The following is a 19,060-nucleotide window of genomic DNA, read 5'->3' on the forward strand; positions in this document are numbered from 1 at the left end:
GAAGGCACTACCAGGAGGAATGGTTAAACTAAATAAATAAAAACCCTTGGTGGGTGTCTATGTCTAACCATACTGAGGATGTTTCATTTGGAGAGTCTAAGGGTAAATTAATGACAAGGATCAAGAAAAATGTCTTTTTACAATTAACTCAAGGAAAAGCATAGTTAAATGAAAAAAGAAACATAATGACAAAATACTGCATGGCTTCGATGTGAGTCTTGCTATCATAATCCATACTGATGTATCCTAAAATTGGTAAAAAGCTACATGACGGAATATGCGGAGAAAAAGTATAGTGGGGGGAGGAAGTTAAAAATGAAACCTTCACCACCCAAAGTAGAAAGCCAACCGGTAATGATTAAAATTGATAACTCAGGCAATAGCCATACAAGCCTGGAATTTATAAAGGGAGGGTAGACAAACAAAACCAGAACAAATAGTTTTTGTTAAGTAACTGCATCTGGGTAATAAAATGGGCATGAGAGAATGGGGTAGGAATTTGCCCTTTTCCTTATAATGTCTGTAAGACTAATGCTTGCTAAACTATAGATGTACTGCTTTATAAAACATGTTAAGTTTCAAAAAAATTTTTTTCACCCATTGAACAACCTATTCTAATCCATTACTTCTTATCTCAGAATGGGATTATGGATTATGGATCTTTGGAACAAAAGCATTTAGCCTCACAGCAAAAGAGGATTTAGATTTACATACAAATTTAGTAAAAGACTAATTTTGAATTTGAAACGCTAGTTCTCTGCTCTAACTCTTTTATATTAAATTTAAATAAATTACACTATGAATAAAACTGCAATTCATGTCCTCATGACCTCACAGTTTTGCTTTAGCCCCTTGCCAATGAAAGGAAAATTAGGCACTTAGTCTAGAATCTCAAAAGCAACCACCAACTATGATTATTTTTAAATTACATTTATGTTACATTGCGTTAAAGTAACATAGCCTCTCCTCTATTTTTTAAACCAACCTTGTATGTAGATCTACCTTGTGTGCAAATGAACTATAAAGCAGGGGTCAGCAAACCTATGACCTGAGTGGCCCAAATCCAACCTGCCCCTGTTTTTATAATACCCACCAACTATGAATATTTTAACCACTTTCAAAAAAAGGTAAAAACCAAAATTAAAAATAGGAATATATTTCTTGACACATGAAAAAAAAAGTCACATGAAATTCAAATCTCTGTCCACAGATAAAGATTTACTGGCACACGGCCTTGTTCATTAATGTTTGCATCTATGGCTGCTTTCTAGTGATGGCAGAGATTGGATGGCCCACAAAGCCTAAAATATTTACTATCTGATCCCTTTCATATTGTTGACCCTTGAACTAAAGGATTCTAATTCCATTTGAATTTTATTTTTATTTTATTTCAAATGAAATTGAGCAAAATTCATATATAAAAATATACATATAAAAAGTCCTTGAATCAGAGGTATTTGAATAAGAAAACTTAGGGATGGCCTACACAACCTTTGAAAGAGAAAATAACGGTCTGCTTAGGGCCACTCAGGGAAATGGGCCCAGAAACAGGACCAGAGTCTTGGCTCTGAGATGGCTGTCCTCTTAGACATGCATCTGTCACCAAAGTTTTAACCCTAGTATGCCTCTGTTCCTACTCCACTCTTCAACTTGCTATTACTACATCACTTATTTCATTTTAGTTAAAATGCTAATAAAACACGCTAATTTTTAGTTTGGCCTTCCCCACATATTTAAAACAGATTTCTGTTCATATTTACTGTTGACTGTGTCAATAAAGCAGGATGGAATACTGGTTAAGGACAGTCTCTGGTGTCAGGGAGACCCAGGCCCTGGCTCTGCTCTCAAGGACCACTCTGCCCTCATAATCCTCTCAACTTCTCTAAACTTCACTTTTCTCACCTTTAAAAGTGAGTGTAGTACCTACCTCAGATGAGCAGTTAGAACACAATGAAAAATGTCAAGAACTTAATGTTCTGACTGTCAGAATTAAGAGCTCGAGAAACGGTTCCTATTACACTTTGTCTTGTCATGTCCAAGTATTTGATAAGCATTCATTACCCTTGAAGAGTTTCATAGGCAGTGTTCTCAAACCTCAGTGTGCATAAGAATCACACTGGTGACCTTGCCAATGCAGATTCCCTTAGCCCTACTCTCAGCTACCCTGATTCTTTCATCTGGAGGGTTAAGGTTAACCCTTAACCCCATTTTCGAGCTCAAGTGTGATTTGGATGCGAGTGATCCATGGAGTAAAGTGTACCTAGATAATGAAACCGATACCAAGAGGTTAAGAGACAAGCAAAAGCCTAAATAATTACAGCCTTAAGTACTAGTCTACTTTATCAAAATAGCAAGGAGCTGAGTACTACTCATTCCTTTTGCTTTTTTTTTCCCCTGCTACAACTATCCTAATTATTATTATTTTTTTTTACTTAAACTTATGTTGGGCTCCATAATTAAATGTTACATACAATATGAAGATTATCTCCTAGTTTGTAAAGGTTAGGACTTCCAGTTATACATCCAAATAAACAGTTAGGGAAGGCAAAAGGTCAGTGCCCAGGTCCCAGTGGAATCCCAGTTCACTATCTTGGAATTCAGCGACACAACCTTGTAACCATCCCCAGAGAATGTAAAACTGGCCCATTTTATGTATTGGTACATTCATAAACAGAAAGAAAAAATAGAAAAATAATATGTATTCCTACAACACTAAAAGAAGCTGAAAATCTGGCTAAAAACAAGCACAAATCTAAATATATTCTATACCGAGAAACCCTGATGTGTAAACATATGAAGTGAATCACATGCAACAGCTGCACCTTAGGGTAAAGTTTTTCAATTAAGTGTCTATTCCAAAACCAGCAACAAAACAGTGGACAGTGGCAGGAGTTTGAGGATGCAGGTGTACGGGTTCGCGGTTACCTTGCTCCAGTCTAAAGCACAGGGAACGCCTTGCTGCTTCCATCTCCGGAGTCGGATTATCTAGGACATGTCTACACCACTGCAAAGGGCTCAGGGATTTCTCTGATGACGGGAATGTCTTTGAAGAGCCAACGTATAACCTTAAAAAAAGAAATCTACATTATAGGGATTATATAGCTACATAGAGATTACCTCGCTTGTACTTGAGAAAACAACATGTATTTAACAGTTTCTATCAAAACAGAACTCACATTTGATTACTTCAAACACCAAAATCATTTTTAACAGATAAATACCCCCGGTAGAATATGACACATTCTGTAGCTTGGTGGCAAGGAGGACTTCAAAAAACTATGGAACAATGTCTCAGAGAGTCAAAGATCTGGGGCTTTGGCTACTGAACTGACCTGGGGCACCGTGATGATCTGATCAGCTCACTTATATTTCTAGAAGTGAACATTTTCATCTCTCTTTGACAACAGAATCTTATGTGAACTTGGGCTAATATACATAAACATGATGTGGCAAACAAGGCAAGTCTTATTTGCATTTAACAAAAGTAAGTCTAAAAACAAGTCAGCTGTTTGATTTTCTCAACCCTTAAATAATCAGATATTTCCTGTCTTAAATCTATACCAAATTTGATATGTGCTTCTTTCTCATTAAAGCCAAACAGCTTTCAAAGATATGTTTTAGGAAGAGTTCACTTTCAGCATCTTCACCATTGCACAATAGTTGGCAGGATTCAAAATAACCACCCTGGGGCACTACAAGTCATAACAAAGGTTTTCTCTCATTGATGTACTGTTTTAAGGTAGGTTTTAGAATATTTTCAGTGATAGGGTTATACAAAAAGATTTACCTTGAGAATTAACCAACAGTTGACAGAAAAAAGAAAGAAAATTATAATCACAGGCTCTAGTAACTGACCTTGCTATATAAAGCTTTATTCTAATTACAAATCTCATTAAAGTAATACTACTTCAAGCAAAGTTACCATAATTCTAAGGGGCAGGTATTCTTGAACTAACATACTTCATTATTCACTTTTACTGTTATCGTCCAGCCCACCACCTATTCGAGTAATCTATCCCAGAGGGCTGGGGAATGTAGTATTTAGCAAATTATTCTTATAGTTCGGGGTTGGCAAGCTTTTTCTATAAGGGCCAGCTAGTAAACATACAGGCTTTGTGGCCACATAGTCTCTGTCATAACTACTCAACTCTGCCTCTGCAGCCCCAAAGTTATCACCGACGATAAATAATAAGTACGGCTGTGTTCCTATAAACTTTATTTATAGATACTGAAAGTCGAATTTCCCATAATTTTCACGTGTCAAAATAGCATTCTTTTGATTTTTTCAATCATTTAAAAATGTAAAAATCTAAGCTGATCAGCTACATAAACCAGGCAGTGGGCCCAATATGCCCACAAGACACAGTTTGCTGACTCCTGTCAGGAGATGAAGATTCTAAAATCTCTCTCCTAATCAACTTGACAGTAATCCTAATATGTCATTCTTCCCTTAGAGTGTGGACAACACTCTAAGAGAGTATGTTGGTTAGTTAAAAATTCTTATTCCTAGGTCCCACCCTGGCCTACTGTGTCAAGATTATCACCAATCTATGTAGATCCTTCCCTTTTGCCCTTCCTTGCTGTCAGACCTCTGCACTGTTACTGTGTAGCTCTCTCTAGACCCCTGTCCAGGACTGGGTAGCTCACTCTAGACCCCCAACTAAAGGTTAGTCTAAGCCAGTTGTTCTCAATCTTTGACGTATTAAAATCTCTCAGAGGATTTGTTAAAACACAAATTGCTAACACCTGATTGCAGGCAGCTCTAACCTACCTGATTCAGTAGGTTTCGGGTAAGACCAAACAATGTGAATGTCTAACAAGTTCCCAGGTGATGCTGATACTGCTACGTGGAGACCACGCCTTGAGAGGCATGCACTGTGCTGAGCCAACGGTGCCAGTTCCATTAATCCCATTTGCCCAATGACTGGTTTAGGCACAAGCCTTGGACACAGTCCTAGACAATAAAAACTGAGGGGAAATATTCTGATGGGCATGTGAGCAAGTTTCTCCTCATGTTTAAAGGGGTCACGAAAGACCCAATTATATGTTGCCTACAACATGGGTACTTTAAATATACACACACGGGTTAAAAGTAAAAGGACAGACCATTGCAAAGACAAATGAGCAAAACCTACCCACAAAGAAAACCCCAGGCCTAGAAGGTTTCACTACCAAATTCTACCAGATATTTAAAGAAGAATACCAATCTTCACGAATTCTTCCAAAAAAATAGAAGAGGAGGGAGCACATCGCAACATGGTCTATGAGACCAATATAGCTATGAAACCTGATACCCAAACCAGACACAGACATTACAAGGTAAGAAACTAAATACCAACACCCCTCATGAACACAGAAGCAAAAGGTCTAAATGTTTTAGCAAATTTGGTGCGACCATATATAAAAGGGATACTTCGTCATTACCAAGTGAGGTTTATCCCAGGGATGAGAGGTTGCCTTAACATTCAAATACCAGTGTAACTTATCACATATACTAAAATAGAAACACCATATGATAATCTCAATATACAAAGAAAAAAAACATATGACATCCATTCCTGATAAAAACTCTCAGCAAATTAAAAAAGGGAGGAAACATCCTCAATCTTATTAAAGGCATCTACAAAAAAGGATCCTTAACAGTGAAAGACTGAACACTTTTCCCCTGTCAAGAGCAATACAAGGCCTGCAGGTTTTAGCTAGCACAATCAGGCAATAAAAACATTTGGATTGAAAAGAAACAACTCTGTCTTTATTCACAGAAGACATGATTGTCTATGTAAAAAAATCGTCTATGTATAAAGGAATATACAAAAAAAGATACTAGAATGAGTTTAGCAGCAAGACTGTAGGATACCAAATCAAAGTACAAAAGTATTTCTATATTAGCAACAACCAGTATTTTTGAAATTTCACTTCCCATTTACAACAGTATAAGAAAAACCATAAGATGCCTAAGGATAATTCTGACAAAAGATGTCAAAAACCTGTACACTGAAAACTACAAAACATTCTGAGAGAAATTTAAAGAGAAACGGACCATGTACATGGGTCAGAAAACTAAATATTGTTAAGATGTCAATTTCCCTAAATTGATCTATTTAACAAAATTCCAACCAAAATCTCAGCATGCTTTTTGTAGAACGTAAAAGCTAAAATTCATATGGAAATGCAAAGATCCTAGAATAGCCAAAACAATGAAGTTGGAGAGCTACCGCTAACTGATTAAGACTTATTCCAAAGCTACAGTAATAAAGACAATTTAGGATGGCATGAAAATAAATAGATCAATGAAAAACAATAGATGGTCCAGATACAGAAATACTAACATGTGGAATACTGATTTTTTTGACAAAGTACAGAGACAATTCAATGAAGAAAAGATAGTCTTTTGAACAAACGGTGCTGGAACAAATGGATACACATATACAAAAAGTGAACCTTGATCCATACTTTACACACTATCCAAAGTGAACTCAAAACAGATCACAAAAATATGAAACCTAAACTGTAAAACTTTTAGAAGAAACTACAGATGAAAAACTTTGTGTCCTTGGGTTGGCAGTATTTCTTAGATACATATTTTTAGACTCAAAGCATGATCCATAAAAGAAAAAAAATGTACCAACTGGACTTCATCGAAACTAAAAGCCTTGCTCTTTGAAAGACTGTTAAGAGAATAAATGACAAACCATGGATTGGGAGAAAATATTTGCAAATCATTTATCTGATAAAGAAACTTATAAGTGGAATATATAAGAAATTCTGCAAACTTAATAAGCAACCCAGTTTTAAAAAACTGGTAAAAGATTTAAACAGATAGTTCACCAAAGATGAACTATGGATGGTAAACAGGTGTATGAAAAGAGGCTAATCATTAGCCATTCGGGAAATGCAAACTAGAACGCCAGCGAGATACTATCACACAGCTGTTAGAATGCCTGGATTAGCCATAGCAAGCCTTCCGGACGACATCGTGCAACTGAAACTCCTAAACTGCCAGCAGAAACGTAAAATGCACAACCACTTTGGAAACGATTTTGGCAGCTTCTTTAAAAATTAACGTACACCTACTTTCTGTTACAGCCACTCAAAAGTCATGACGTATTTACCTGAAAGACACAAATGCCATGTGTCTATGCAAAGACTTACCTGTAATAGTCCGAAACTGAAAACAACTGAAATGTTCATGAAAAGATGAATGGATAAAACAAACGATCGTTGTGTCCTTACAATCTAAAACCTTCACGATAAAAAGAAATGAACTACTGATTCATGTAACAACAGAGGTGGATTTCAAAATAATTATCTTGATTGAAAGAAGCCAGACCAAACCAAACCAATGAAAAAGAGTACCTACTATATGATTTCACTGATACAAAAGTATAGAAAACACAAACTAATCTAGATTGACAGAAAACAGATCAGTGGGTGCCTGAGCTGGACGTAGGCAGGATCAGGACAGGAGGAGATACAAGGGGCCACAAGGAAGCTTAAAGCATTGGGCCATCTCCACTACCTTGACTGTGATGATGGTTTTATGGGTTATACATGGGCCCAAATCTATCAAACAGTACATTTTAAATATTTGCAATTTATATTGCACTTATACCGTAATGAAGCTTTACGAAAAACTCACAAGACAGTAAGCAACTGACTTCCCGCCCTTCAGTGAGCCTGGAGCTGCCATCCACCAGGCAGCTGAATCACAGAAGCAGGTGCCACAGCCCTGACAGAAAGGAGCCACAACACTAGGCAACTGTGCAACCTCCTTATCTTTCAGCTTCTTTTAAATTAATACATTTTCCTCACTGTTTAATACACACACAGGTTCATGCACTCTCTGAGCATCTGCTTGTTTGCAAACCTCTCTCAGCTGCCATGTGAAGCACTGCTCTGCCCATCACCTCCAGCATCCCATGGGATGACCGCTGCTTTCTCCTGCCGCTAGGAACCTCCACCAAGCAGCTTGCCTGGGGATTTCACACACTCCCACCAGTTTGGGGGTTTTTCTGGTAGAGCGTTTTGCTTTCTGCTTGCAGGGAACCCCTCAGGAAGATGTCCTTAATCTATTAGGGCCTAAGTAATATGGTTCTCTCGTTTGACCACGCAGCCTCACAGCACATTCAAAAGCAGCTTCCCAGAGGAACATGTAATGGCTCTGGGACCCACTCTGCCATATTCACGTACAGGGACTTCTCTCTTTTCTCCTCCGCTGTCCACGTGCTATCTGCTACTGTGGCTCACCCCGACCCTGCAGTTCACAGAATATGGGGGTGATCATGCGACTGAAAGCAGGGAATTCGGCTGAAAGCCTGCGTGAGGAATAGGTGGGACCCCAGATCGCCTCCTCTACTCCACACTGCCCATCCCACCACCCCTCCTCTGCCACAATCTAGGACCAGAGGCTTACTACTGACACGTGCATAAGGCTGACCCAGAGAAGCTCTGACTTCAGGCACACAGAACTCAGCTGAAAGACAGATGAAGTACCCGCACTGAACCAGAGAGGCCGACCAAAAGTCTACTTGCTGAATGGTTAGCACCCTAGCCCCATTTTCCCCTTTACATTCCGAGAATCGACTGCCTTAACTCCTATCTCCCAGAAGGTTTATGTCTGGAGACACAGATGAACCCAAGAGAAGACCTAAAGATACTGAAACCTGAGCTGGCCACCCACCCAATCTCTGGTAAAGTCTACCAGCCAGAGTTCCACCCATGCAGAGGCCTTAGATCAACTTCGATATCGCCTTTGGGTATGAACAGACAACCCACGACACCAGATATCTGGAATAATCCTTTTAAATAAAACCCTGAGACTAAAAGTATTGATAGAAGGGAAAAAAGAACTGAGGAGGAAAAACAATGCAGGGAACAGATGAAAAATCCAAGACAATTATAACTGATACCATCTGAGAGAAAATGTTGTATTCACAAGACAAAAACAGGATATTTAAATGGGACAGCTTCTTCTTTCTTGGCAAGTGAAACAATTAAACTGTTATAGAAGAAACAAAAAATTCAATAAGTGAGTTTGGAAGATCAAGCTGAAGAAGTCTTCCAGGAAGGAGCAAAACACAGACAAAGATTAACAACCAGAAGAGAGGGATAAGAAAATTAAATGACTGTACCAGCAGGCCTCCATCTCATTATTATAAGTTCTAAAACACACATGAAAGTGAAGAGAAAGTTATTTGTTTTAAAGGCAAAAAATTTTCCAAAGTTGAAGGCAGGCCACCAGGTTCTAGAGTGAGGCACCCACAAATGCTCAGTGCAACAAACAGACAGGTCCATACAAGGTACAACATGACATTTAAGAACCCTAGGGATAAAGAAAGAAACCTAAAGAAAAAGTCACAAATGCCCTCTAACAGGGAAAAATAACTTAGACTTTTATACCCAGACCAACCATGAATCTTGTATGAGGATAGAATAAGGACATTTTCAAATACACAGGATTTCAAAGTGTACTTCTCATCCATGTCCCCTTTCTCAGAAAGCTAACTGAGGCTGCATCCCACCCACAAGAATAAATGAAATTCCAAGACAAAGGATTTATGAAATAGGAGATCCAATATTGGCAAGAAACCCGAAGGAATTCCCATGGTAACAGCATTGTGCATCCAGCCTAAGGAGCGACAGTAAAGACTGGAGCAATGGGATTAAGCATTCTAGAACGGATGGCAGGACAAAACAAATTTTTAAAAACAGATTTAAGAGATTATCAAATACGTTTGACCTTCTTGAGAGATGTTATGGCTCCAGTATTTACAGAGATAATTAGTAATAAGGGATTAAAGAAAGTGAAGGGGGAAGAGAGAGGCCATTATTGACTCTTGGAGGAACAAGGAGATTAGAGAAAACAAATGTAACATACAATTAACAGGACTCAGCTAATAACAGTGATAACCATGACACAGGTCATTACGATGATTTAAGAGAAAAGTTATAAAAACCATTACGAGAAGGGAAAGAAGATATGGTAGCTGGAGGATGAAGGGAAGAGGCCTTAGTCCTCATTTTCCAAAACAAGTCTATATCTGTTTAAGATCATGTAGTATAAAGACTGTTTAGAAATAAAGAACAAAAGAAACTGCCAAAGGAGTATAAAGTAATATCTATGTGGAGGACTCAGAGGCAGGAAAGAGTTGGGAGAACTGCTGCTTTCTGTAGTAAGCCTTGGTATAGAAGAGTTTTTGAACCATTTACATCCTACTTATTGTATTACCTTGATAGAACTTTGGAAGTACTAAGCAAATATGTGGAATTAAGATAGAAGGGATCATTTTTAAAGTCAGTCTCCAAACAATGTTCCCAGGATAGTTTTGAGCCTACTACTTCTCTGGGTAGGCCTAGAACTGGATTTAAAGAGAGAAAAAGGGCAGTGAGTTATGAAGATCACGTAGCTACAAACTCCCTGAGTATAACATGTCTCCAAAATTAGATTAGCAAGGTAAAACCTGTATTTCTCCTAAATGGCTCTTATCTTCTAAAAAGTCATAAAAATCACCTCTTTCATTGTCATTACAATGCCAGCAACATTTACAATATCCTAGTTTGCCATTGTTAATACACATACCTCCTACTAACTGCTCTTTCAACTTCTACCTTTCGTTGACAATATATTAGAATATGGCAAGAATATGTGAAAAGCCTTAGTCTAAAACTTGAGAAGCCTTCAAATAGAAAAGCTATCATTTAAAATGTCACACTTTAATTTTCCTTCACTTCTCTTCAAAACTTCCAAAAGCACATGACTAGAAACTATTGTCCTTCTCACAGAATCTTTTCTTTTTCATACACTTCATTTTCTGGACCCCCTGACTGCATACACGCACTAACACTGGGAGGCTGGAAATAATACAAAGTCCATCATAATAACCCTGAATGCTTCAAATGAAGTATTTCAAAATGTCTAGAAAAATATCTTGGTTATTCTCAACGTTTGGTTCTAAAGCCATCCTTCTGCAGATAATTCAAAAATAATTACAGTAAGTCCCCTACATACGAATGAGTTCCATTCCAACAGCACGTTCATAGGTCCAATTTGTTCGTAAGTCCAACAAAGTTAGCCTCCGTTCCCAACTAACACAATCGGCTATATAGTACTGTACTGTAATAGCTTTATAATACTTTTCACACAAATAATACATAAAAAACAAACAAAAAATAAAGAAAACATTTGAAAAGTACTGTACAGTACCAGCCACATCACTGCCGCTTTTACGCTTGCTTCTGGACATCCTGGGATTGATTGAAATAAAGATGCTGTACTATTGGACTCTATATAGTATTGTACAGTAAAGTACACAAAAGCACAACCACTTGTAGAGGATGCATGCACATGACAAGGTACACCAGACAAGTGAACTAACTTACGCGATTGGACATGTGAACACACATTCCCATCTTTGAAAGTTCACAACTTTGTTTCGTTTGTAGGGTACTTACTGTACATGTATATCATAGACCTGTCACTGAAAAGTAATGTGTCAATTTTCAAACAAGCCATTTTAAGAGTCTTAAATCACCATAAGTTTTATTTTAAGGAAAGGTAAAACACCAGCACTGATTAGCACAATCAATCAATCTTAGTCAGCTTAGATTCACTAGCATCTGCTAGGGTCAAGCTGGTTAGCCACTGCAAAAGAAACTTACCCCCAATAAGCTATTTAAAAGGATACATTAAGTCTAAATTTTAGTTACTGAAGGTCCCATAGCAGACTCTTCCCCCTCCCTCCACATTTATATCTAAACTCTATTTCAGTGTCTCACTGCAGTGTTTCAAATTTACTCATTTGAAAGACACATCAGCATAGGCTTCAGTCAACTCCACTTGCTCCTAGAAAACACTGTGCATTTTCGATCAGTACTGTCAGAAAGTGAAGCACCCTCTGGTCTTTCCACTGAAAATCAATTATGCAAAAAAACAGCCTAGGTGGTCTAATTTAGCTGTGCCATATGTATAGTACAAGGTGTTCAACAGCTCTGATGAAAAATTGGCAATGACTTTAGCCAGCTGTCCAGGGTCTTGGTGTTACACATGGAAGATGAATATCTCATTCATTAAATTTTCCTTAATTTGTAGATATCACCATTTTCCCCTTGTATCATTAAGAAATTTTCTCCTAGAATGGCCTGGACTAATATATACACTACCAAACGGAAAACAGATAGCTAGTGGGAAGCAGCCACATAGCACAGGAAAATCAGCTCGGTGCTGGTGCTTTGTGACCACCTAGAGGGGTGGGATAGGGAGGGTGGGAGGGAGGCAATATGGGGATATATGTATACGTATAGCTGATTCACTTTGTTATAGAGCAGAAACTAACACACCATTGTAAAGCAATTATACTCCAATAAAGATGTTTAAAAAAAAAAAGAACATTTCTCCTGTCCTTTCCAGTTGGGCAAGTTAAAGTCCCTGCCACATCTCTTTTAAAAATAAATGCCTCCTTTTACAGCTGTATTTTATACCAGTTGGCATGTTTTAATCTTGGCATTGTCTGAATACAGACTCGTCTTCTGGTTGAGGTGAGCAGGTTCTGACCTACCCCGGCACTACACTATCTTCAGGGAGCCGTGCTCTTCTACCTGTTTTCTCCAAGTCCGTTTTGCTTTGAACAGTACAAACTGGAGTTATTCTAACTTTAGCCATAATGCACAAATGCATTAACTATTTCAACCCAGGACATATACACATAAAACTGAAATAAGTTTAATCAAGACACATTTGTATTATAAGATACAATGTACTCTGGTCCTGATTTTATATTCCACTGAACTTCATAAAAAAATAATACTGAGTCAGTCCACTAAACTGACTTTATAACCTATTAATGGGTCACAACCATGCTTGGAGGAAAAAACATCAATGGTTGCAAACACTTCTGAATCCATATAAATAAGTCTAAATTTTAGTCAATTCTTTCAGTAAATAACTGAAGAAGTTTACATAAGTTATTTCTCCTTGGCACTTAACACTGAAATTAGGGAGCTGAAATAGGTCACAGAAAGGTCTAGTATGCAGTTAATGATTTACTGCTCCCATTGCCACTTCATACCAATCTGGTTCCCTCTCCTTGTACCCTGGTTCTTCTTAGCCTAGTGCTTCTCAGCCTGGTAACACTGGGACAGAGACCTTCAAAACATCCTTCTGTACAGACTGGCAAATCATCCAGTCACACCATGTGCCACGTATGCATCAGGACTTTAGCGCTTCTGAACTTTTTTAATTTGCTCCTGGTACTCGGTTTCTCCCCTGTACTTTCTGGCCTATGGTCTCCTGGAGAGCTAAGGCTGTCAAATTAGTAGTAAGATAATGGAAGAACTGATACAGCAGGATGTGAAGTTTACTATGGGATTATAATAATTGGACTTAAGATTCTGAAACCACAGTCAACTTTAATTTTCTGAGACACTGAATTTTAGCAGCACTGTGCTAATATAACCAGATTGTATTAAGGCAAAATTACATACTTTAAATTCAACTAAGATAAATATTTGAAGAAATAAGACAATTGTTTTGTTTCAAAGCTTTTCATCAAAACAAAAAGCAGAATACATCATTCTTCTTGCATCAAAGTTTTTTTTTCAATAAACAGAAGAAACTTACAGGTTAAATTATTGTTTGGAAAAAAGGCCTATGAGACCTGACTGATCATTCACTAACTAATGAACTATCATCAAGCAAATACTCTTCTATTATTCACTTTTTTCTTTCGCACATAACTCTTGAGCCAAGTGCTGTCCAGGCTATACATTCTAAGATTGTATTAGATAAAACAGACTTACATGAAAGAACTTCTAAAATATTCAATGATTAACCTACATTTGTGAACTTCCTTTCCTAAGGATCTGACATTTTAGCAGGAAGTGCTATTCTAAATAAATTATTAATTTTGTTTAACCCATTAGGATGAAATCATGATAAAAATGTATGAAAAATTGTAGGTAATACAGTTAAAGTAACATTATTAAGGACCAAGTTACTGTTAAGGATGATGCAACTGTTATAGGGAAACAAAGATGTCCAAGATGTGTCCAATGAAAGGTAAGTGTAAAAAAACTGATGTGGATATATTTGCATATTGATTTGTATAACTATGTTTTTACCTTGAAGGATCTACAGAAGGTTAACAGGGTTCACTCTGAGTCACAGTAGTAAATTGAGGACAAGACGGAAGACTTTTGTGACTTTACAAATTTATAAATAATTTAAAATAATCAGGTACATATTATCCACTTTATAAAGTTTTAAAAAATTATAAATAATTTATAAATTTATAAATAATTTAAAACAATCAGGTACATATTATCCACTTCAGTTGTTTCTTAATAAACAGGGAAGATAAAAATAAGTAGCCTTCCTGCAAACATTATCAGGGAAGCCAAATGAAAAGCACTCTATTGACGACAGCGTCAGGCAGGGACACGCGGTTTGCAGTGATGAAGGAACATCAGAAGGCTCTGCAAGCATTAACAAGTGGGTTTAGCTTTGAAAATTAAACCCTGTTGACTGGTGATGAACAAACAGGCCAGTACGGCAATACAAATATATCTCAATGTATAAAAATGTTCTGATAGAAAGTTTTCTATAAATCAGGTGACCTTACAAAAATTTTAAGTCCATCCCACTAAGATTAATGATCCCTCCCTGTTTTTCCACCTGGGATTCTAACCCTGGCTTTGTTTTGAGGAAGATACTGTATAAACAGTGTGCCATTTGTCTACAGAAACATCTGTAAGGTGTCAAGGCATTGATTTAGTCATTCACAGATATACCTGATGAGTGAAATTAGTAGAACCTGCTGCAAATCAAACCTGGTTAGATTTGCTTCAAACCATCTGAAGCGCTACTAGGCTAATCTCACCAAGTAGGTGATTTCTTTTAGTTATTTTAATGATGTTTTAACAAAAAATAACTACAAAAGGAAAGCCTAAGATACCAAAGTACTAGCAACAGTTGGAGGATAACTAAATATGGTAGAAGTCCATTTAATAAAAGAAAATATTACAATTATATTCACTGTGTATGTACTAGCACAAATCTAATATAAAATAGTGAATCATGATAAATTTTAAAGTGCTAATAGCTTTAAAGCACAGGATTGATCCTCAGCCAAAATACAGCAAGTTTCCTTCTATTACTTACGTACATATCTCCAGAAAAGGCCAAGTGGGGACTAAATCTAAAATAATTTGAAAGTGGCATAAGGGCTTACAGTTATTAGTAACAACCTAAGCACCATCATGAGAGCATTTTCTGGTACCATATTCAGGCTGAATCTGAGATTACAACACAGCCTGGACTTTACAAAAATAAAGGTGCAGCTTCTAATGAATGGCTTAAAGTTCCAGAAAGTGGCGAGTTGTTTTGATTTTTACAACCTGAGTTACCTGCCCAGTTGCCAAAAAGTACTAAGCAGAAGGATGACTATGCCTTATTATAGCTCCCTGTATTTTGATTCTCAGAATCAAACCAATTAATGTACTTTACAGTTAGAGTTCTCAACATAAAAAAGTGCAAGAGAAAAGGACCACCACAGTTCCTAATGGGAAACCAGCAAGGTTCTCCATCTCCCATTCCCTCCTGAGCAATCACTCAACATAAACACAAAGAAAGTGAGGAAGATCCAGCTTGGAAAACAGGAAGAGGACCTAAGATTAAAAGAACTACAATTACTCTTCATGCTACTGCTACGTACAGGTGAATGCTGTTCATTGTCCCTGCGTGAACCTAAGTCCCACCTGATTTGAAGCTTCTATTCATCTGACCACATCACACTACCTCTAACGACTGAGGAAAACATGCGAACCAACCAAAAGAAGTCATGAAGTGACTGCTACCCTATGAGCAAGCACCATTAAAAACAAATAAAGGAATCAGAACACCCCTCTTCCCTCCCCCCCCCGCAAGGTACTCACTGAAGGAAAGCAGACAGAGCTAACCAGATTTCAACTGAATAAATGCTGCCAGCCTCAAGTTTTCTGATAACCAACTTCAAGTTTCTAAAAAATAAAAAAAAAGTTTCTCTAATCTCACTTTTCTTCAATCACCAGTTTAATTTTTTAAATTAAAGCAAGTTCCTTGGGTGCTAGGTAACAGAGTGCCTTCAAGCTGCTCACTCCATTCCCCGAAAAGCCTTCATTTTTTTTTTACGCCGTTACTGATGGGAAAGCCAGTGAGGTCAGCACACTGGAAAAAGCGAGCCTGTTTCTGAAGTGAGAAGCTATCAAAGAAGATGCAGCGAATGAGGACAAACCACTGAACAACTCAAACAGTAAGAACGAATCTCTTAAGGAGAGATTCATCACTCCTCCATGCATCACTAGGCGCCCTGGGGTGCCGAGGAGGTAGGGACAGCACGCAAATCCAGTCCGGCCTTGGTTTGGGAGGACAAAACAGTAACAGTCGCAGATGGAGGCCAACCCCTACCCATCCCCCGTCACTCCCAAAAAAGACTGAGGAAAAAGAACACGACTGAGTGACAAAAAGACAAGATAGCATGGATTTTGCAGTTAATGCTAACGAGGAGCGTGGCACCCAATCATCAGCAAAGACGACAACACAGGAGAGGAAAAGGACCAGTTCATCCCCAGATAGGTCGGCCTGAGCTGTAACAAAATAGGTTTCCACCCCGGTGAACAGCCTCCGCTCATCGCCCGGCTCGGCACCTGCCAGGTCACCCCGTCTGGGGGCAGTGGCCGAGGTCCCCCTCTTCCTTCCAGCCCTCGCCCTCCCCGGGCGTCGCAGGCGAGGGCCCCAAGGGAGGGAGCAGAGCTCGGCAATACCAGGTGCAGTCGTCCTCGTCCCGCCAGGCGGCCACGCTCTCCAGGTCCAGCGGCTCCACCTCGTCCAGCAGCGTGGGGGGCGGCGAGGGCGGCGCGGCGGCGGCCCCGGGAGGTGTCCCCGTGCCCCCCGGCTCCGGGCCGCAGCCGCCCCCGCCGAAGAAGCCCGCCGCCGGCTTGAAGTAGACGAAGGGCGCCTCGGGGGGCTGCGCCAGGCTGCAGAGCAGGGAAGGCGCCGGGCCGGGCAGGCAGTAGGTCCCCGGGAACGCGGGGCCAGAGCCACCGCTGCCGCCCCCGCCTCCGCCCCCAGCGCCCAACGCCAGCCCCAGCCCCAGTCCCCCCGAGGCGGCGGCAGCGGCGGCCGGGGGGCTCCGCGGAGCCAACGGGCTGCAGGCCCCAGCGGGGGGCGGCGCGGCGGGGGGCGGCGGCGGCAGCAGCAGCAGGTGCGGTGCGGCGGCCGCGCTGGCCGCCCGGCTCCGCAGCTGCTCGTTCTGCTTCTCTAGCTTGCGCACCAGCTCCTGCAGCTTCTTCACCTCCAGCTCCGCGTTCACCACCGGCCCGGAGCCCGCTCCGGAGCCGCCCCCCGCCGAGGCGCATTTCACCTGCTCCGCCATCATCGTGGTCCCCGAGGGCGCCGCGGCCGCCGGGGGTGGGGAGGGGCGGGGTACGCGCCGACGCGCCGGCTCCTCGGGCCGCGGGGAGGCTACAGTTCCTTCCCTGCCGCCCCGGCCCGGGGGGCCGACTACGCTGGGGCAGAGACCGAGGCGGCTGTTCGCATCAGCACCGGGCCGCTGCCTCTCGCCGAGGCAGCCGCCGCCGCGCTGCTCTGCACATGCTCAGAGCCTCCCTCCAGTCCCTTGGGCGCTGCTGCGGCTCCGGGTTTTAGCCGCGGCCCCCGGGCGGGGCGGGGCGCGGGCGCCGGGTGGGCGGGGCGGGGGTATCGGACCAGCCGGGGGGCGAGGCGTTCCCGAGGGGCGGGGCCGGGAGCGCGGGCTGGGGTCCGGGGGCCACCGCCCCCGGCCGCGCTACCCAATCCCAGGTGCCTGATTGGACCTGGCCCGAACTTTCCCGCCACCGGCACTTCCTCCCGCCGCGGGGGAGGGAGCGAACTGAGCTGACTTCGGAGCTAGGGGCGGGGTTCTAGAAAAAGCAGCCGCAGCAGGTGCCTGCGCTGCAGGAGGGCAGCGTTTGCTCGCCGGTTCGCTACCTTACAAGAGCACTTGGACTTAACCGTGTCGTCTACCAGCCGCTAGCTAGTTAAACCTATAGAAAACCAAAGGACCGGGAAACGGTATCTTAAGAACCAAAAAGTAAAAACGTGGAACGGAAAGGCTTTGAGGAGATGCTATTAATCCCTTGAGTGGTAATACAAAAACAAAATGGTGGGAGAGAAGAGGCCGAGGAGAAAGAAAATCTCCCTCTCACTAAGAGGGGGGAGAGTGGCCTTCCCCCCACTAAAGAGCCAGGTGTTCAGTTTTTTCTAAAACTGTCCGGTTTGAACTATTGTATTACCACCAATGTTTGCCGCAATAAAAGAAAAACATTTTTATACTATATACATTCATTAAACAAAAGATCTTTGAGCACCTAACTCTGTGGCAGATACCATTCGAAGAGCTGGCCATGCATTCAAGTGAACAAAACAGGCAAAAGTCATTACGGGAGAAACATGAGTAAAGTTGAATGGTGTTCCATCTGTTAAATAATTTACAAGCTATTAGGTCAGACTTGCTGGCGTGAGGTTGGGGAAGAAAAAGAGAAAACCTCAGAGCTCGACCCCAATACCCCGAATCGCACCTGCAAACTTGCCTTTTCTTACACCTTCTGGAAATTATTGGTAGATCTGCTTGTAAAAGCGGGGTGAGGGGTGGCTTAAGCAGAAGAATTGAGTCTTTTCATTCAATTGATACTGATGTAGCATTTTGGGGTGTTTAACACAGAGAAAAGTCTGAGATTTTATTATGAGAAACTTCCACACAACTGGTTCTCATCCTCAGATGATATACTATCTAGTGAAGGTCCCTGCTCTGGGACTTTACATACCAATCTTTGTGTCAATGTACCACATCCCTCTGGAACTGGTTATTGTATCCGTTGGTTTTAGATACAGCTCTGTGGCTTCCTGCTCAGAAACACTTGTGTCTTGTCAGTTGTCAATCTATATCTCCAACTTCTGTGTGTAGGGTGAGTGATCTGCATTTAACTAGCTTGGTGAGATCTTCCGTAAATTGGATAAATATGTGTGATAACTACCCTGAGCCTTCCTATC

At 40.8% G+C, this 19,060-nt stretch overlaps 1 protein-coding gene across 2 annotated transcripts in view; it reads right to left on the reverse strand.

Moving 5' to 3' along the window:
- The window catches only part of SLAIN1 (SLAIN motif family member 1), a gene marked incomplete at its 5' end in the record, with an annotated part of 60,332 nt that extends 42,924 nt beyond the window's left edge, over positions 1 to 17,408 (reverse strand). For both annotated transcript variants that reach the window (XM_082675910.1, XM_082675909.1), the window contains 2 exons: positions 2,926 to 3,065; positions 16,795 to 17,408. In XM_082675910.1, the coding sequence (XP_082532036.1) occupies positions 2,926 to 3,065; positions 16,795 to 17,408 (754 nt within the window). The remainder of the gene's footprint in view (positions 1 to 2,925; positions 3,066 to 16,794) is intronic.
- Positions 17,409 to 19,060: the final 1,652 nt, after the last annotated feature.

The sequence above is a fragment of the Grampus griseus genome (assembly GCF_964374135.1).
Source record: "Grampus griseus genome assembly, chromosome: 18".
Lineage (NCBI taxonomy): Eukaryota > Metazoa > Chordata > Mammalia > Artiodactyla > Delphinidae > Grampus > Grampus griseus.